Source organism: Pogoniulus pusillus, chromosome 38, assembly GCF_015220805.1.
Source record: "Pogoniulus pusillus isolate bPogPus1 chromosome 38, bPogPus1.pri, whole genome shotgun sequence".
Taxonomy (NCBI): domain Eukaryota; kingdom Metazoa; phylum Chordata; class Aves; order Piciformes; family Lybiidae; genus Pogoniulus; species Pogoniulus pusillus.
In genome coordinates this window covers 5,895,628-5,915,469 of record NC_087301.1, presented here as the reverse complement: position 1 = coordinate 5,915,469, position 19,842 = coordinate 5,895,628, and the positions used below count along the sequence as shown (strand labels likewise).

Genomic DNA, 19,842 nt, shown 5'->3' with positions numbered 1-19,842 from the left:
CTCAGCCACTCTGGCCCCAGCCTGTAGTGCTGCTTGGGGTTGTTGTGGCCAAAGTGCAGAACCCTGCACTTGGCCTTGTTCAATCTCATCCCCTTGGCCTCTGCCCACCCATGCAGCCTGGCCAGATCCCTCTGCAGGGCTCTCCTACCTTCCAACAGATCAACACCTGCTCCTAGCTTGGTGTCATCTGCAAACTTACTGCTGCTGGACTCAAGAGAGGTTAATAGGGAAAGGCTCCCAGTGTGTTGTCAGAGGGTGGAGGTGAGGAGGGGGCAGCAGCAGCAGGGCTGGTACCCTACCGAGCTGCTGCAGCAGCAAGCAAAGCCTGCAGCTGAAGGGCTACAGCAAGCTCTAGCCAGTCCACAGCCAAGGGGAACTCCAGCAGTTGTTCTCCCACCAAATGAGCCCTGCCTAGCTGAGAAGGGGGTCAGGAAGAGAGGAGAGCTGGAAATGGACCTGACCAGCCCTAGGGACACCGATGCCAACAGACAGTGTGCAGTGATACTCAGCCCAGCGGTGCGTGGTGGTTCCAAACAGGGAGGCAGTCCCTGGGAGCAGAGAGGTGAGGCCCTCCAGGGCTGGGGAGAGCAGCAAGAGGAAGAGAAGGAGCAGGAGAAACCTCCACCTTCCCCAGACTCCCTCCCTTGTAGTGAGCATGGCATTTGTGGGATAGGATTTACCTGGAGCCAGGTTGGAGCGGCTGCCTGCAGCCCGTGGCTGGCCTGGGGGTGTCTCAGCTAACACAGGACAAGCAGTGAGAAGGGGAGGCAGCTGCAGGAGGCAGCTGTAAGTGTGTGCATGCAGAGCTTTTGTGCCACTGCCTGGAAGAGAAACAGCAGCACAAGGAAGCTGCCATCAGCACATCAGAATGGGACAGGAATGCTCTAAGCCAACCCCTTCTGCTCTGCTCTGCTCTGCTGAGACCCCACCTGGAGCACTGCATCCAGTTCTGGACCCCTAGGACAAGAGGGACCATAGGGAGCAGCCAGTGCCAACCCCCCTGCCATGCCCAGGGACACCCTACCCTAGAGCAGGCTGCACACAGCCTCAGCCAGCCTGGCCTCAAACACCTCCAGCCATGGGGCCTCAACCCCCTCCCTGGGCAACCCATTCCAGCCTCTCACCACTCTCCTGCTCAACAACTTCCTCCTCACCTCCAGCCTCACTCTCCCCACCTCCACCTTTGCTCCATTCCCCCCACTCCTGACACTCCCTCACCGCCTCAAAAGTCCCTCCCCAGCTGTTTTGTAGCTCCCTTCAGCTCCTGGCAGGCCACAAGAAGGTCCCCAGGGAGCCTCCTCTGCTCCAGCCTGCACAGCCCCAACTCTTTCAGGCTGTGCTCACAGCAGAGCTGCTGCAGCCTCTGAGCATCCTCCTGGCCCTGCTCTGGACACTCTGCAGCATCTCCACATCCCTCTTGTCCCAGGGGCTCCAGCACTGGATGCAGGACTCCAGGTGGGGTCTCAGACAGAGCAGAGCAGAGGGGGAGAATCCCCTCCCTGGCCCTGCTGGCCACACTTCTGCTGCTGCAGCCCAGGCTCTGCTTGGCTTTCTGGGCTGCAAGTGCTCACTGCTGGCTCCTGCTGAGCTTCTCCTCCAGCAGCACCCCCAAGGTTGATGTGGAGCTGGTCAGGAGCTTCAGCTTCCTGCACCTCCTGAGCAGGACAGTCAGGGCTGAGCAGCATTTGATTTATTTCTGTACTTTTGCCCTTCTATCCCCCTCTTTTTTTGGGCTGTTATTCACACTCTGCCAAACCTACTGCTGGCTTGAAGCAGCAACCCCATGACAAACACTTGCTGAGAGAGAAGGAGCTGTTAGACTGAGGTGGGACAAACACTCTGTGGTCCCTCTCTGTGGTCTGAAGCCAAAGCTGGGCAGAGCACTTCCTTCTGGGAATAGCTTTTGTTGTTTGGGATAGAAATGAATGGCAAAAGGAACCCTTGATGGAAGCAAATCCTTTACCTCCAAACTTCTGAGCTCTCTCCTGGAGAAAGGAGGTGGTGGAGTCACCACCTGTGGCTGAGGCACTGAGTGCCATGGGTTAGCTCATTAGAAGGTGTTAGGTGTTGGACTCTGTGATCTTGGAGGTCTTTTCCAACCTGATTAAAGCACTGAGGCAGAGACCTGCTGCACCTCACAGCATCTCCCATGAACTTGACTCATGGAATGGCTTAGGCTGGAAGGGACCTCAGAGCTCATCTCCTGCAACCTCCCTGCATGGGCAGGGACACCTCTCAGCTACATTTGTTTGCCCAAAGCCTTAAACACCTCCAGGCAGGAGGCAGCCACAGCCTCCCTGGGCAGCCTATTCCAGAGCCTCACCATCACCCTCCTGCTGAAGAGCTTCATCAGTTCCAGTCTAACCCTGCTCTGCCACAGCTTCAAACCATTCCCCTTTGACCTGCCTCTGGACACCCTCATGGCAAGTCTCTCTGCAGCCATCCTGCAGGATGCCTTCAGATACTGGAATACACTTCTAAGACCCCCCCTGGAGCCTTCTCCTCCCCAGCTGAACCCCCCCCCCAAGCCCCTCTCCCAGCTCCCTCAGCCTCTGCTCGCAGCATCAACTCGCAAGTGCCTTCAGCTTTGTGGCTGGCTGAAAACCTTTTGCCTTTTGGGCAAATTCTCCTCCAAGTTACAGCTGGAACTGCCTCTTAAATGCTTTTTTAATCACTGAGCATTCAGCTGTCACTCAGGCTTCAATGCAGTCATTTCTCCCTTCTTTCTGCTGCCTATGGTTATGTATATCAGAGCAGAAATAACTGAAGAATAGGTATCTTATTCATTCTATTTTCAAAGGCAGGAGGACTCTATTTTTATTAGAGGGAAATATACATTTCCCCCCCCCTCCCCCCATCACATGTCAAATACAGCAGCCCTGAGAATTGCTGTTGAACTTAATTGGCAAAGTTCAGTTTGGAGAGGGAGAGAAGTGGAGAGAAAAAGGCTACTGGCAGCTGCCAGGGCTGGCATTTGGTTCTCTATCACAGCCTGTAGTGAGGCAAAGGAGTTCCCACTCTGGATCCAACTCATTTGGTTCTCTATCAGAGCCTGCAGTGAGCCAAAGGAGTTCCCACCCTGGGTTCAACTCATTTGGTTCTCTATCACAGCATGCAGTGAGGCAAAGGAGTTCCCACCCTGGGTTCAACTCATTTGGTTCTCTATCACAGCATGCAGTGAGCCAAAGGAGTTCCCACTCTGGATCCAACTCATTTGGTTCTCTATCAGAGCATGCAGTGAGGCAAAGGAGTTTCCACCCTGGGTTCAACTCATTTGGTTCTCTATCACAGCCTGTAGTGAGGCAAAGGAGTTCCCACTCTGGATCCAACTCATTTGGTTCTCTATCAGAGCATGCAGTGAGGCAAAGGAGTTTCCACTCTGGGTTCAACTCATTTGGTTCTCTATCAGAGCATGCAGTGAGCCAAAGGAGTTTCCACTCTGGGTTCAACTCATTTGGTTCTCTATCAGAGCCTGCAGTGAGCCAAAGGAGTTTCCACCCTGGGTTCAACTCATTTGGTTCTCTATCAGAGCATGCAGTGAGCCAAAGGAGTTTCCACTCTGGGTTCAACTCATTTGGTTCTCTATCAGAGCATGCAGTGAGCCAAAGGATTTTCCACCCTGGGTTCAACTCATTTGGTTCTCTATCAGAGCATGCAGTGAGCCAAAGGAGTTTCCACTCTGGGTTCAACTCATTTGGTTCTCTATCACAGCATGCAGTGAGGCAAAGGAGTTTCCACTCTGGGTTCAACTCATTTAGTTCTCTATCACAGCCTGTATTGAGCTAAAGGAGTTCCCACCCTGGGTTCAACTCATTTGGTTCTCTATCAGAGCATGCAGTGAGCCAAAGGAGTTTCCACCCTGGGTTCAACTCATTTGGTTCTCTATCACAGCCTGTAGTGAGCTAAAGGAGTTCCCACCCTGGGTTCAACTCATTTGGTTCTCTATCACAGCCTGTAGTGAGCTAAAGGAGTTCCCACCCTGGGTTCAACTCATTTGGTTCTCTATCACAGCCTGTAGTGAGGCAAAGGAGTTCCCACTCTGGATCCAACTCATTTGGTTCTCTATCAGAGCATGCAGTGAGGCAAAGGAGTTTCCACCCTGGATCCAACTCATTTGGTTCTCTATCACAGCATGCAGTGAGCCAAAGGAGTTCCCACCCTGGGTTCAACTCATTTGGGTCAGGAAAAAACATAAGGAGACAAAAAATAATGTAGAAACCCTAAAAATTTGAGCTCTTAAAAAATTTGGAAACCCTAAAAATTTAGAGACCCCCCCCAAAAATTGGAGTCTGTTAAAAATTGGAGCTTTAAAATAGAATTTGAAACCATAAAAAATTGAACTGTTAAACAATTTGGAAACCTTAAAAATCCAGAGCCTAAAAAAAAAAAAATGAAATCTGTTAAGAATAGGAGCCCTAAAAAAAAATTCAGAAACCCTAAAAATTTGAGCTCTTAAAAAATTTGGAAGCCTCAAAAATTTAGAGCCTAAAAAAAAAAATGAAGTCTGTTAAAAATTGGAGCCCTAAAAAAAATGTTAGGAACCCTAAAAATTTGAGCTCTTAAACAATTTGGAAACCCTAAAATTTTAGAGACCCCCCCCAAAAATTGGAGTCTGTTAAAAATTGGAGCTTTAAAATAAAATTTGAAACCATAAAATTTTGAGCTGTTAACCAATTTGGAAGCCTTAAAAATTCAGAGCCTAAAAAAAAAAATGAAGTCTGTTAAAAAGTGAAGATCTAAAAAGAAAATCAGAAACCTGAAAAATTTGAGCTGTGAGAAAATTTGGGAGCCTTAAAATTTTGAGCTCAAAAAGGAAAAAAAAAAGGATAAGTTAAAAATTTGAGCTCTTAGAAAAAAAAAATTGAAGTCTGTTAAGAATTGGAGCTACAAATTGAAATTCAGAATCCTTAAACATTTGGAGCTCCTCAAAAAAATGTGGAAAGAGAAGAACTGGAGGCCTAAAACTAAAAGATGGGAGTCTGGTAAAATTTGGAGCTGCAAATATCCCCCAGGGAGATGCTCTGGATGCAGCTGAGGACCTCTTTCGTGGCCATGCCACCCCCTGAGAGCTTTAGACTTAGCTCCATGGCTGGAGGTGAGGAGGAAGTTGTTGAGCAGGAGAGTGGTGAGAGGCTGGAATGGGTTGCCCACCTGGAGTCCTGCATCCAGCTCTGGAGCCCCTGGGACAAGAGGGCTGTGGAGATGCTGCAGAGTGTCCAGAGCAGGGCCAGGAGGATGCTGAGAGGCTGCAGCAGCTCTGCTGTGAGCACAGCCTGAAAGAGTTGGGGCTGTGCAGGCTGGAGCAGAGGAGGCTCCCAGGGGACCTTCTTGTGGCCTGCCAGGATCTGAAGGGGGCTCCAAAAAAAGCTGGGGAGGGACTTTTGAGGCTGTGAGGGAGTGTCAGGAGTGGGGGGAATGGAGCAAAGGTGGAGGTGGGGAGAGTGAGGCTGGAGGTGAGGAGGAAGTTGTTGAGCAGCAGAGTGGTGAGAGGCTGGAATGGGTTGCCCAGGGAGGTGGTTGAGGCCCCATGGCTGGAGGTGTTTGAGGCCAGGCTGGCTGAGGCTGTGTGCAGCCTGCTCTAGGGTAGGGTGTCCCTGGGCATGGCAGGGGAGTTGGCACTGGCTGCTCCTTGTGCTCCCTTCCCACCCTGCCTGATTCTGTGATTCTTCTCCCAGGTAACCACTGATAGGACAAGAGCAAATGAGTTGAAGCTGTGCCAGGGAAGGTTTAGACTGGACATTAGGAAAAGCTTCTTTACTGAGAGAGTGGTGAGGCATTGGAACAGGCTTGGAGAGGGCAGATTGAGAGTGGAGATGAGGAAGGAAGTCTTGGCAGTGAGGGTTGGGAGACACTGGCACAGGTTGGGCAGGGAGGTTGTGGAGCACAGAAGCACAGAATGTGATCAAAGATCACCTCCCTGGAGGTGTTTGAGGCCAGGCTGGCTGAGGCTGTGTGCAGCCTGCTCTAGGGTAGGGTGTCCCTGGGCATGGCAGGGGGGTTGGCACTGGCTGCTCCTTGTGCTCTCTTCCAGCCCTGCCTGATTCTATGACTAGACAGCAGAAAGGTCTTTAAGGTGCTCAAACAGTCCTGCCTGATGCACCACTGGCTGCAGCCAGAGCTTCTGCAGGCAAAATCTGGATGCCTCTTGGAGCAGAACTCTGCTGCCAGCCAGCACCCAGCTCTGTGCCCGCTGCTCCCCTTAGCCCCTCTCAGCAGCCAGCTCCTGCACTGAGCTCCTTCTGTCTCTGCAGGTGGTGGGGGAGTGGAGGTTCAGTCGGATCCACTGTGACATCTTTGTAACCCTGGATGTTATGATGTGTACTGCCAGCATCCTCAACCTCTGTGCCATCAGCATTGACAGGTGAGGGCTTCCTGGCAGCGAGGGGTGTGGAATCCACGGGAGCAAGTCACAGCCACCTGTGCCTGCTCCACTTTTACCTGGGACTCAGAGGGAGTGAGAGCTGGCATCTGGTGGTGGGGCTGATATCTTCTGGTGGTGGGGCTGACATCTTCTGGTGGGGCTGATATCTTCTGGTGGTGGGGCTGACATCTCCTGGTGGTGGGGCTGACATCTCCTGGTGGTGGGGCTGACATCTTCTGGTGGGGATGACATCTCCTGGTGGTGGGGCTGGCATCTTCTGGTGGGGATGACATCTCCTGGTGGTGGGGCTGGCATCTTCTGGTGGGGATGACATCTCCTGGTGGTGGGGATGACATCTTCTGGTGGTGAGGCTGACATCTCCTGGTGGTGGGGTTGGCATCTCCTGGTGGTGGGGCTGACATCTGGTGGTGGGGCTGACATCTTCTGGTGGTGGGGCTGACATCTCCTGGTGGTGGGGCTGGCATCTTCTGGTGGTGGGGATGACATCTTCTGGTGGTGAGGTTGGCACCTCCTGGTGGTGGGGCTGGCATCTCCTGGCAGTGAGCTGACATCATCTGGTGGGGGGGGCTGAAATCTGGTGGGGCTGACATGTTCTGGTGGGGCTGACATCTTCTGAAAAGGACCTTACAAGCAGTGCCCAGCAGTGGCAGGGTGGGCACAGCCTGGCTCCTCTCCTCACAAGCAGTGCCCAGCAGTGGCAGGGTGGGCACAGCCTGGCTCCTCTCCTCACAAGCAGTGCCCAGCAGTGGCAGGGTGGGCACAGCCTGGGTTGTATCCTCACAAGCAGTGCCCAGCAGTGGCAGGGTGGGCACAGGCTGGGTTGTACCCTCACAAGCAGTGCCCAGCAGTGGCAGGGTGGGCACAGCCTGGCTCCTCTCCTCACAAGCAGTGCCCAGCAGTGGCAGGGTGGGCACAGCCTGGGTTGTATCCTCACAAGCAGTGCCCAGCCGTGGCAGGGTGGGCACAGCCTGGGTTGTATCCTCACAAGCAGTGCCCAGCAGTGGCAGGGTGGGCACAGCCTGGGTTGTACCCTCACAAGCAGTGCCCAGCAGCGGCAGGGTGGGCACAGGCTGGCTCCTCTCCTCCCTGCAGGTACACAGCAGTAGCAATGCCCATGCTGTACAACACTCGCTACAGCTCCAAGCGCAGGGTCACCGTCATGATCTCGGTGGTCTGGGTGCTCTCCTTTGCCATCTCCTGCCCTCTCCTCTTTGGCCTCAACAACACAGGTGAGTGTTATGCCACCTGCAGCTGGCAGTTGGCATCTTCTCAGCTTTCCTGGGCCCTCAGAGAGTCTTCTGTTGCAGGTCAGAAGTACAGATGGGGATCACTTTTCAGGTGTAGCAGGAGGCAGCAACCCCTGCTCTGGGTGTCCTCCTCCAGGGTCACAGAGAAGGAACCACAGAGGGGTTAAGGTTGGAAGGGACCTCAAAGATCAGCCAGCTCCAACCTCCCACTAGAACAGGTTGCTCAAGGCTTCATCCATGCTGGCCTTGAATGCCTTCAGGGAGGTTGTGGGGCACAGAAGCACAGAATGTGATCTTTGATCACATTCTGTGCTTCTGTGCCCCACAACCTCCCTGGGCAACCTGTGCCAGTGTCTCCTCACCCTCCCTCTCTGTGCTCCACAACCTCCCTGGGCAACCTGTGCCAGTGTCTCCTCACCCTCCCTCTCTGTGCTCCACAACCTCCCTGGGCAACCTGTGCCAGTCTCTCACCACCCTCACTCTAAAGAACCCTTTCCTAACAACCATTTCAATCTCCCCTCTGCCAGTTCAGACCCATTCCTCCTCCTCCTCTCGTTACCAGACCTTGTCAATAGTCCTTCCCCAGCCCTCCTGTAGCCCTCTTCAGATCCTGGAAGGCCACTCCAAGGTCTCCTCCAAGCCTTCTCTTCTCCAGGCTGCACAGCTCCAACTCTCTCAGCCTGTGCTCAGAGCAGAGCTGCTGCAGTCCTCTCAGCATCTTGGTGGCCTCCTCTAGACTGGTTCCAGCCCTTCCATGTCCTGCTTGATTGTTCTTAATGCTTTGTTCTGGGGTTGTTCAGTCTGCAGCAGAGGAGGCTCAGGGCAGAGCTCATTGCTGTCTGCAGCTCCCTGAAGGGAGGCTGTAGCCAGGTGGGGTTGGGCTCTGCTGCCAGGCAGCCAGGGCCAGAAGGGGACACAGGCTCAAGCTGTGCCAGGGTAGGTTCAGGCTGGATGTTAGGAGGAAGTTGTTGGCAGAGAGAGTGATTGGCATTGGAATGGGCTGCCCAGGGAGGTGGTGGAGTTGTTGTGCCTGGAGCTCACAGGCTCACAAGATGTTAGGGGTTGGAAGGGACCCAAGGAGATCATCCAGTCCAACTCCCCTGCCAGAGCAGGACAATCCAATCTAACACAGATCACACAGGAACACATCCTGCCAGGCCTGCAAAGGCTCCACAGAAGGAGACTCCACAACCTCTCTGGGCAGCCTGTGCCAGGGCTCTGGGACCCTTCCAGGCAAGAAGTTCCCCCTTGTGCTGAGGCAGAACCTCTTTTGCTGCAACTTACACCCACTGAGGTGTTCAAGAGAAGCCTGCATGAGGCACTTAGTGCCATGGTCCAGTTGACTGGGCAGGGCTGGGTGCTAGGTTGGACTGGCTGAGCTTGGAGCTCTCTTCCAACCTGCCTGATTCTAGGATTCTCTTAGGCTTTGAGTCTCTGGGAGGCTCAAACCAGACCCATCCTAAACCAGGCAGCAAGCCTGAAGCCTCCTTTGCCTTTCAGACGAGAACGAGTGCATCATCGGCAACCCTGCCTTCGTGGTGTACTCCTCCATCGTGTCCTTCTACGTGCCCTTCATGGTGACGCTGCTGGTCTATGTGCAGATCTACATCGTGCTGCGGCGCCGCCGCAAGCGAGTCACCACCAAGCGCAGCAGCCACGGCCGCCGCGCCCCGGCCCCTGCCCCGCTCAAGGTAACAGCTCTGCCCCTGCCCTGCTCAAGGTAACAGCTCTGCCCCTGCCCTGCTCAAGGTAAGGGCTCTGCCCCTGCCCCTGCCCCGCTCAAGGTAAGGGCTCTGCCCCTGCCCCGCTCAAGGTAAGGGCTCTGCCCCTGCCCTGCTCAAGGTAAGGGCTCTGCCCCTGCCCCGCTCAAGGGAACAGCTCTGCCCCTGCCCCTGCCCTGCTCGAGGGAACAGCTCTGCCCCTGCCCCTGCCCTGCTCAAGGTAAGGGCTCTGCCCCTGCCCCTGCCCCGCTCAAGGTAAGGGCTCTGCCCCTGCCCCTGCCCTGCTCAAGGTAAGGGCTCTGCCCTGCCCCTGCCCCGCTCAAGGTAAGGGCTCTGCCCCTGCCCCTGCCCTGCTCAAGGTAAGGGCTCTGCCCCTGCCCCGCTCAAGGTAAGGGCTCTGCCCCTGCCCCTGCCCCGCTCAAGGTAAGGGCTCTGCCCCTGCCCTGCTCAAGGTAAGGGCTCTGCCCCTGCCCTGCTCAAGGTAAGGGCTCTGCCCCTGCCCTGCTCAAGGTAACAGCTCTGCCCCTGCCCCTGCCCTGTTCAAGGTAAGGGCTCTGCCCTGCCCCTGCCCTGTTCAAGGTAAGGGCTCTGCCCCTGCCCCTCTCAAGGTAACAGCTCTGCCCTGCCCTGCTCAAGGTAACAGCTCTGCCCTGCCCTGCTCAAGGTAACAGCTCTGCCCCTGCCCCACTCAAGGTAAGGGCTCTGCCCCTGACCCTGCCCTGCCCTGCCCAAGGTAACAGCTCTGCCCCTCCTCACCCCTGCTCAAGGGAACAGCTCTGCCCCTCCTCTCCCCTGCCTGCCCTGCTTAGCTTGGAAGGGACCTTCAAGGTCATAGAATCATAGAATGGTTTAGGTGGGAAGGGAACCTCAAAGGTCATCCAGTGCCAACCTCCTGCCATAGGCAAGGACACCTCCCACTAGAAGAGGTTGCTCATCCAGCCTGGCCTTGAACACCTCCAGGGAGGTTGTGGGGCACAGAATGTGATCTGGCATAGGCTCTGCCAAGCTGAGCCTTCCAACTGCCCAGTGCAGGGCACTCCACTGCTGCCCCTTGGAGGTGATTCCAGTGTCCAACTGTTCTTGTGGGGAAACATTTTCCTCTGGAGCCCACTGGGAATGTCCCCAGCAGTAACTTGTCCCCATCACCTCTTGTCTCCTCCATGGGACTCCTTGTCTAAAGGGAGTCTCCATCCTGCTGGCAGCCTCCCTCTGTGCACTGCTCCATGGCCATAACAATTTCAGTGGCCACTGTGTGTGGCTGGGGCAGCTCTGGGTTGAAGACAGCTCCCATGGATGGAGATGAGCTCAGGTGTGAGACCTCCTGTCAAAATGCTCCTCCTCTATCAGACCCCCCAGCAGGAACATGTAGTGCCCCAGGCACCACCTCCAACCTGCACTGCCTCAGAGGCCAGCACCACCCAGGACCACAGAACCACTGAGGTTGGAAGAGGCCTCTAAGATCACTGAGTCCAACCATAACCCAACTCCCACGAGCACCAAAGTGTAGCCTGAAGCACCACATCTACAGCTCCTGGAACACCTCCAGAGGTGGTGACTCCACCACCTCCCCCAGGCAGCTGGTTCCATCATCACACAGAGGAGGCACTGAAGCATCAGCAGGGCTGAGTGGCTCCCTTCCTTTGGTGAGGCACACCAGGGATGCTCACTCCCCTTGCTGCTGCTTCAGAGCACTTTTCCCATCCTCCTCAGCCCCTCAGCCCCGCTGATGAATTTCTGCTTCATGCTCTGCCTTGCTATTTCCACATCCCTCCCTGCCCAGCCTCCCTTCCCAATTACTCTCTGCTTGTGTAACCTCTGAGCTGGTGCTTGCCCCTCAGGACAAATGCACTCATCCAGAAGACGTCAAACTCTGCAGAGTTCTTGTCAAGTCCAACGGCAGCTTCCAAGTTAATAAACACAAAGTGGTGAGTGTTAAAGAGCAGTGGGAGCTGCTCAGAGCCCTTAGCTTTCCCCTTTCCTCCCCTCAGGACACAGAATGGATTTAGGTAGGGGGTAGGGAGGGAAGCAGAAGGGAGAAGATGCAAACTAAGAGCAAAGGTTGCTGTTACTCCAAGTTTCAACCTTCCCCTTCCTGGGAGTGAAGCAGGGGGAGGGTTTAAGAGCACTGAGATCCAAAAGCCAGGCTAAGCTCAGCTAAACCATGACATTTTCACTTCTTGTGCCTCTGCTTTTCTTCTCCTCTCTGTTATTTGTTTTAAGTCTTGGTTGGGTTCCTCCTTGTTGGCTTCATTGGGATTTATTTTGTCCTGAACACCTGAATGCAAGCTGAGGAGGTGGAGGTTGTCTCTCCCATCTCTTAGCCTCTTTGTGCAGCAAAGGAAAGCCATTCCCTGCAGTTCTGTTGCACCTACCTACCTGATCTGTGAGGTCTTCACCAGCCTTCCCCCAGGCATCTACCAAAGGCACAGGGAGGGAGCAGAGGGATTGAGCTCCAGCATCCTCCAGAGCCACTCTGTAAGGAAAGCTTCGTTGCACCTCTCTGTATATTTACCTGTCTTTATCTTGTGGACATTTGGTTCTTGTCCAGGAGGAAAAGAGTCACATAGAGATGGACATGGAGCTGGTGTCCAGTACCAGTCCCCCTGAGAAAACCACCATCCAACCTGCAGCACCAAGTAACCATCAGTTGGTTGTGCCATTTCCTTCTAACCAGGGCACCAACTCAACCCTACAGGCACCCTTGGACAGCCCTGGGAAAGTAGAGAGGAATGGACACACCAAAGAAACACCTCACACAGCCAAGGCCTTTGAGATCCAGTCCATGCCCAATGGCAAATTAAGGACCTTCCTCAAGGCTGTCAACAGGAGGAAACTGTCCCAGCAGAAGGAGAAGAAAGCCACCCAGATGCTGGCCATTGTCCTGGGTGAGTGTGCACAAAGGCTTCCTCTGGGGTCACTGCAGACACACCAATGCCTACCCAGCACTGCAGTGCCCACTCTGGGTGGCAAGAGGCTGCCAGCAGCAGCAAGGTTACTTCCTCCCCAGCCAGGAGCAGTTTAGAGCCCAAGGAGCTCTGCATCCTGGGGTGGGTTGGATGCCAAAAGGCAGCTGGGGCTGGGGGCAAGGGAGCCCATGGGAAGGCAGCAAGGAACTGGCACCTCTGACGGGCAGATTTTTTGCTGTAGCTGGTCATAGAATCACAGAATCATAGAATCAAGCAGGTTGGAAGAGACCTCCAAGATCATCCAGTCCAACCTAGCACCCAGCCCTACCCAGTCAACCAGACCATGGCACTAAGTGCCCCAGCCAGGCTTTGCTTGAAGACCCCCAAGGATGGTGCCTCCACCACCTCCCTGGGCAGCCCATTCCAATGCCAATCACTCTCTCTGTGAAGAACTTCCTCCTAACATCCAGCCTAGACCTACCCTGGTCCAGTTCCATCAGCAAAGAAATTCTTCCTTACTTGGTGGGGGGGGGAGGTCTGGCTGCAGACTTGGAGGCTTAGCAGCCAAACAGGAGGTTTATTCCTCAGGGAAGCATTTCCCCTCCTCCCCCCTCCCTCTTTGCTCAGTTCTACCTAAGAGAACTTTGCTGTTCTCATAGTCTGAGAATGTGGGCAGCTTTCAGCAATCAAAATTCTCTCTCTCTTCTTTTTGTGTGTGTGTGTGTTGGTGTGGTGGTTTATTTTTCTTCCTTCCCCCCAGGGGTTTTCATCATCTGCTGGCTCCCATTCTTCATCACTCACATCCTGAACATGCACTGTGACTGCAGCATCCCCCCAGCCATGTACAGTGCCTTTACGTGGCTCGGCTATGTCAACAGTGCTGTCAACCCCATTATTTACACCACCTTCAACGTGGAGTTTCGCAAGGCTTTCATGAAGATCCTCCACTGTTAAAGGGGGGAGGAAAGGAGGAGAGGAAAGAAAGGAAAAAAAACAATCCCCCTCCCCCCAAACAGCCAAACAGTTCCAATCTGAACCCAGCCCCAGCGTTTCGGAGAAGGAGGTTTCCACTCTGCAAGGCAAGGAAAGCCTCTGGCCTCGGTGCCAGGCACTTGGAGCACAGCAGAAGCTGCCCAAACCGAGGTGGAGATGGGACCCATTGACCTGCAACCAGCTGCAAGGCTGCAGGAGGGGGAGGGAGGAGTTTCCTTCTGCTAACAAAGGTGCTCTGGAGCACTTTTGTGCGCTCCCAGAGCAGGAAGGGGCTCACATTACTCAGCCCAGCCCACTGGAAATGAGGTCTCAGCCTCTAATGTCTACCACTGAAGATGTGCAGACCATCAGCCAAGTGCCCTCCGCTCACCTCTGGCATTCAGGTACATTTGGTACTTCTGCCCAGCCGAGGAACAGCTCACGTTGAGGGGAGAGCTGTCGTGGGTCTCTATGATGTACTTCTCCCCAGGGCTGCCTGCAGGTGACCCAGAGAGCTCCCAGATGGTTGTGTCCTCAGCCAAGGGACAAGTGATGGTCACTGTGGTTCCAGAAATCTCCACTGGATCAAAGTGGGGCAGTGAGGAGGGAAAGCAGCACTGCCAACAGCTCCTGAGCACCATCTGTGCACACCAACGGGCAGCTGTGGGGAGGTCTCCCAGCTCTTGTACTGGGCATCAGGCTTGCAGCATTACAGCCTGGGTACCTCTTGGTCTTGGGCCTTCATCTAGGAGGATCTCTGACCCCCTGGAGGTGATCTGTGGGCTGTGGGATGCCAAACCCAAAGGCGTTTTTGGGAGCTACCCTCACACTGTGTTAAAAGCAGGAGGGAAAACCCAGCCAGGCTGGCTTGGTCCTTGCCTGTGGCCATCTAACTGTGCATTAAACACAGCCAGCCACAGAGCCACGTGAAGGTAGAGACAGGGCACTGCCACCACTGGCTGGCATCACATCCTTGGTATAACCCTCACCAAAGACAGGAGGATCTCTTCTGCTTTGCAACAGGAGCCAGGCGGAGCTCGTGGGAACTCCATGCAACAGCTTTGCCTTTGCCTCCAGCTGACTTACCAGGCCTTGAGGAAAGACTTTAAGAGGTCCCCAAGAGGGGGCTGAGGAGGTTCTGCCACAACCAGACCCAATCCCTGCAACAATACAGACCTACAAGCAACGGGCAGAAGGAGGGAGGGGAGCACAAGTCTCACGTGGGACCACCACAGCAGTGTAGATAGGAATCCGTGGAAGGAGCTGAGCAGAAGCCCAAGCTGAAAGCAGGGTTGGAGGGGAGCACCCTCAGGGGTCATCTTGTCCATCCTCACAAGAAGTGATGCATTGTACTGCATGGTAGACATCCAGCTCAAACAGGACTCCAGCTCCCATCTCATCAGCCAGCCCAAACTCAAACAGGACTCCAGCTCCCATCTCATCAGCCAGCCCAAACTCCAACAGGACTCCAGCTCCCATCTCTCAGCAGCCAGCCCAAACTCCAACAGGACTCCAGCTCCCATCTCATCAACCAGCCCAAACTCCAACAGGACTCCAGCTCCCATCTCATCAACCAGCCCAAACTCCAACAGGACTCCAGCTCCCATCTCATCAACCAGCCCAAACTCCAACAGGACTCCAGCTCCCATCTCATCAACCAGCCCAAACTCAAACAGGACTCCAGCTCCCATCTCTCAGCAGCCAGCCCAAACTCCAACAGGACTCCAGCTCCCATCTCTCATCAACCAGCCCAAACTCCAACAGGACTCCAGCTCCCATCTCTCAGCAGCCAGCCCAAACTCCAACAGGACTCCAGCTCCCATCTCTCATCAACCAGCCCAAACTCAAACAGGACTCCAGCTCCCATCTCTCATCAACCAGCCCAAACTCAAACAGGGTTCCAGCTCCCATCTCTCATCAGCCAGCCCAAACTCCAACAGGACTCCAGCTCCCATCTCATCAACCAGCCCAAACTCCAACAGGACTCCAGCTCCCATCTCTCAGCAACCAGCCCAAACTCCAACAGGGTTCCAGCTCCCATCTCTCATCAGCCAGCCCAGCAGGGCTCTCTGGCCACCAGCATCTCATCTCCAGGCTTTTACACAGGGGAAGAGCCTTGGTGTGGGTAGTGGAGGAGAGTGGAGCAGCTCAGGCATCTGCAGCCCTGTCTGCTTCAGATGGGAACTTGAACACCTCACAGGCTCCCAGGATGTTAGGGGTTGGAAGGGACCCATGGAGATCAACCAGTCCAACTCCACCTGCCAGAGCAGGACAATGCTGTCTAACACAGAACCTCAGCTAAGTTAGGTTCCAGTTCTCACCTCACTTCAGCTGCTATTGAAGCTAAGCACCACCTCAGAGCTGTTTGCCTGTGGTTCTCAGCAGGCAGACTGCAGAACAGCATCGTGCCTGATTTCAATGAACAATAAATGAGACAAAACTCTGGGCTTGGAGGGGGGGAAAAAGCCAGAACAGAAGGCCAAGAACGTCCCTAGCTGGATGTACTCCTGTGTCCAAGCTGGGCTCTGGAAAGGTCTGGATGTTTCCAGCATCTTTTACCCTTTGCTGTCTGTCTGTCATGGATTAGAGCAACTGAGAACTCCTAACAGCATCATCTCACCAGGCTGAGTCTGGCCTTGCCAAACCCACACTGCACTTAGCTGTGCTCAGCCCATGCTCCACTTTGTAATATCTCTGTAAATAGGATGCAGGAAGCTGAATAAATGCCATGGAAATAGGTCTGGCAAGAGCCTGCCTGCAGGGCTAGAGGATGACAACAGCCATATGGGGAGGCAGGCTCCCACCTTGTAGTCACTGCTGCTCTAACACAGCCTGGAGAGCTGCAGAGTCCCAGCCCCTGTGCATGCAGTTGGTGGTGGCAGAGCTGCTGCAAGAGCACTGCCCCGGGGGGGAGTTCTTTTGTTCTCTGGGTTTCTTGTCTGGGTCACAAAGCATTTTCTGGGGGTGGGTTGTGTTGGCAGGGTGGGTGCCAGCTGCAGACCAAGAAGAGCTGGTGGCAAGCAGCTGCAACAGAGGCTTTTGTGAAACAGGAGTCCCACCTTGAGCCAAAGGTTGCCAGTCATAAGGGACCCCAGAGCTGGCTGCCAGTGCCTAAAGGGAGGATGCAGAGGGACTTGTCCTGGGGGTGTCTAGGGACAGGCCAAGGGAGAATGGTCTGAAGCTGAGGCAGAGCAGGGTCAGACTGGAGCTGAGGAAGAAGCTCTTCAGCAGGAGGGTGGTGAGACACTGGCACAGGCTGCCCAGAGAGGCTGTGGCTGCCTCCTCCCTGAGGCTGTTCAAGGCCAGGTTGGATCAGGCACTGGACAAGCAAATCTGGTTGAGAGGTGTCCCTGCCCACAGCAGGGGGGGTTGGAGCAGATGATCTTTGAGGTCCCTTCCAACCTAAACCATCTGAGGCTTCTATGATCTCTGAGATCCCTTCCAACCTGAACCATTTGAGGCTTCTATGATCTCTGAGATCCCTTCCAACCTAAACCATTTGAGGCTTCTATGATCTCTGAGATCCCTTCCAACCTAAACCACTTGAGGCTTCTATGATCTCTGAGATCCCTTCCAACCTAAACCATTTGAGGCTTCTATGATCTCTGAGATCCCTTCCAACCTAAACCATTTGAGGCTTCTATGATCTCTGAGCTCCCTTCCAACCTAAACCATTTGAGGCTTCTATGATCTCTGAGATCCCTTCCAACCTAAACCACTTGAGGCTTCTATGATCTCTCAGATCCCTTCCAACCTAAACCACTTGAGGCTTCTATGATCTCTCAGATCCCTTCCAACCTAAACCACTTGAGGCTTCTATGATCTCTGAGATCTCTTCCAACCTAAACCATTTGAGGCTTCTATGATCTCTGAGATCTCTTCCAACCTGAGCCATTCAGCAGGATGCTGCCAAGGGATTGGGTGGGAAGAGTCAGTGACAAACCACTACTGGCTTTTCTCCCATGCCTGCAGCCACAGAGCAGGGAAGTGCCACCTGACTTAGGGCTGTGACAGGTGAGGAGCTGAATCCAGGTAGAAAAGCAGACAGCTAGAGACCAAACCCAAGCTTTCAGACCATGGTGACATTTGCCTTGCACCAAAAGCTGGCATGAGGCCTCCAAAGGAGGGAGATGTGAGCTGCAAGCGAGCTTCGTGCAGTGATTTGGTTCTGTGTTCAGCCTTAACCTAGGACAAAAAATCACCTCCCACCCTGGGCACCTTGCTCCAGACTTCTGTTTCTGAGCCTAGATGCACAACTCTAACTCAAGTGGTGTGAACTGCTACAAGAAAAACTCTTCCTCAACACCACGGTGGAGAAAAGCTGCTGAGAGTGGGGCTGTGCCCTTCATCTGGACCCCAAACAACCTCCCCCCTTCTGGTGTCATCTCCTAGACATTAACTATCTGCTGGCAGAAACTGCTTGCAGCCTCTCACCCATCCCAATGACCACTTTGAGCCACTCTAAAAGGCACCTGGTGTGAGTCTCTCTACCCTCACTGCCCTTGGAAAGGTGGCACTGCCATGTCCCTGCTCCTCTGCAGCAGCTTCTCCTCCCCCACGAAGCATCTACACTCGGAGCTGACCCACCTAAAGCTCTTCCTAACCCTGAGTCAAGCCTTCAGCACTCTTTTTTTTCTGAGGGAGGACCAAAATATATCAGCATCTCTGGCTCTACAAAGAACCAACTCCTGCCCAGAGCAAGGACAACCTCTGCAGACTGTGCACAAGCCTGGCACAGCCCCCAGCAGCCTGCAGCTGGGCTGGGAAGTGTTTGGAGAAGCTGCTGGTAGCTGCCAGGAGCCAGCTGCAGCACACAGGACTCTCAGGCCTCTTGCCCACTGGCAAGTGCAGATTCAGACATGGCAACAGGTTGGGAGGGACCCTCCAAAGGCATCTTGTTCAAACCCACCCCCCCTGCAGGCAGCAGGGACAGCTCCAGCTGGAGCAGGCTGCAGAGGGACACAGCAAGGCTGAGCTTGGCTGGCTGCAGGGATGTGGCCACAAGCACAGCTCTGGGCAGCCTGTGCCAGGGTCTCAGCAGCCTCCTGGTGAGGAGCTTCTCTCTGCCTTGCCAAGGACTTCAGACATGCTGCTGATGGGAAGGGTCCTGAGAGCTGGGGTTTTTAAGACACATTAGTGAGAAGGTTTCACTTCTTCACTCCAGAAGAGCTTGGGACCTTTGCTCACTCTCTTGTTTTGTGACTCCTCCTTTGCAGCTGAAACTTTAGTTCTGCTTTATTGAAGTCTTCCTCTCCCTGTTTCTCTCCCCTGCAGTTCCCAGCTCACCCAAACCCCTCTGGGTCTCTGCAGCCCCTGAACAACTTTTCATTAAGAAGCTACTGAATTCTGCCTGCACTGTGTTTGGCTCTTGCCTGCTTGCTCCCCACCCTCCTTTCCCCCCCCTCCCCACTCCATTCATGATGCTGTTTGTCTTTCTGATTGAAGAGCAAACTAATTACAGTCAACCTAAGCAGCTTGTTAAATCCTGCTGAAATTAAAAGGAAAGCAAAGGGGGGGAGGGGGAGGGGAAGGGAAAACCACCACCACCACCACCAAAAAGTCACTACCTCTGTGGTGAAGATCTCCAAGTGCAAACATGGCTCCTTGAAGAGCCCAGAATGTAGAACACCCATCACAGGCACCTGTGACACCAACCAATGTCTTCATGCAGCACTGCCATTAAAGAGAGACTTGCACAAAGCCCCCCCCCTTGATGTGGTGATGCTTGCTTCGTTCTTGGTACCCCCAGCAGCAGCACTGGCCTTGGGCACAGGCTCAGAGGTATGGCACAGCTGGGACAGGGGAAGGGGCACTTCAGCTGGGGGCTGAGGTGGCCTCTAGGTGAGATCTGAGATGGCCTCCAGGTGGGATCTGAGGTGGCCTCCAGGTGGGATCTGAGGTGGCCTCCAGGTGGGATCTGAGGTGGCTTCAAGCTGGGATCTAATGTGACCTCCAGGTGGGATCCAAGATGGTTTCCAGCTGGGATCTGTGGTGGCCTCCAAGTGGGATCTGAGGTGGACTCCAGGTGGGATCTGAAATGGCCTTCAGGTGGGATCTGACGTGGCTTCCAGGTGGGATCTGAGATGATCTCCAGGTGGGATCTGAGGTGGCTTCCAGATGAGATCCAAGATGGTTTCCAGCTGGGATCTGATGTGGCCTCTACCTGGGATCTGAGATCATTTCCAGCTGGGATCTGAGATGGCCTCCAGGTGGGATCCAAGATGGCTTCAAGCTGGGATCTGACATGTCCTCCATCTGGGATCTAATGTGGCCTCCAGGTGGGATCCAAGAGGGCTTCAAGCTGGGATCTGCGGTGGCCTCCAGCTGGGATCTAATGTGACCTCCAGGTGGGATCCAAGAGGGCTTCAAGCTGGGATCTGAGGTGGCCTCCATCTGGGATCTAATGTTATCTCCAGGTGGGATCCAAGAGGGCTTCAAGCTGGGATCTGAGGTGGCCTCCAGCTGGGATCAAGCACGTCCTCTGACCTGCTTGTCAGAGCAGATGCACTGCTTCTTGCTCCTGTCCTGTCCCAGCCTGTCAGTCAGGATTGTAGCTTTTGTCTGGAGCTAGGAGCTGACAGAGTGGTAGAGGCTGGAGGGGACCTCAAAAGCTC

At 54.4% G+C, this 19,842-nt stretch overlaps 1 protein-coding gene across 4 annotated transcripts in view; it reads left to right on the top strand.

Moving 5' to 3' along the window:
• Positions 1 to 18,933, top strand: part of DRD2 (dopamine receptor D2) — a 50,449-nt gene extending 31,516 nt beyond the window's left edge. For 2 of the 4 annotated variants that reach the window (XM_064172994.1, XM_064172995.1), the window contains 6 exons: positions 6,252 to 6,361; positions 7,475 to 7,611; positions 9,130 to 9,320; positions 11,189 to 11,275; positions 11,899 to 12,235; positions 13,017 to 18,933. In XM_064172994.1, coding sequence (XP_064029064.1) covers positions 6,252 to 6,361; positions 7,475 to 7,611; positions 9,130 to 9,320; positions 11,189 to 11,275; positions 11,899 to 12,235; positions 13,017 to 13,210 — 1,056 coding nt within the window. In that variant the 3' untranslated portion in view covers positions 13,211 to 18,933. The remainder of the gene's footprint in view (positions 1 to 6,251; positions 6,362 to 7,474; positions 7,612 to 9,129; positions 9,321 to 11,188; positions 11,276 to 11,898; positions 12,236 to 13,016) is intronic. The other 2 variants (XM_064172997.1, XM_064172996.1) reach the window with 2 other exon arrangements.
• Positions 18,934 to 19,842: the final 909 nt, after the last annotated feature.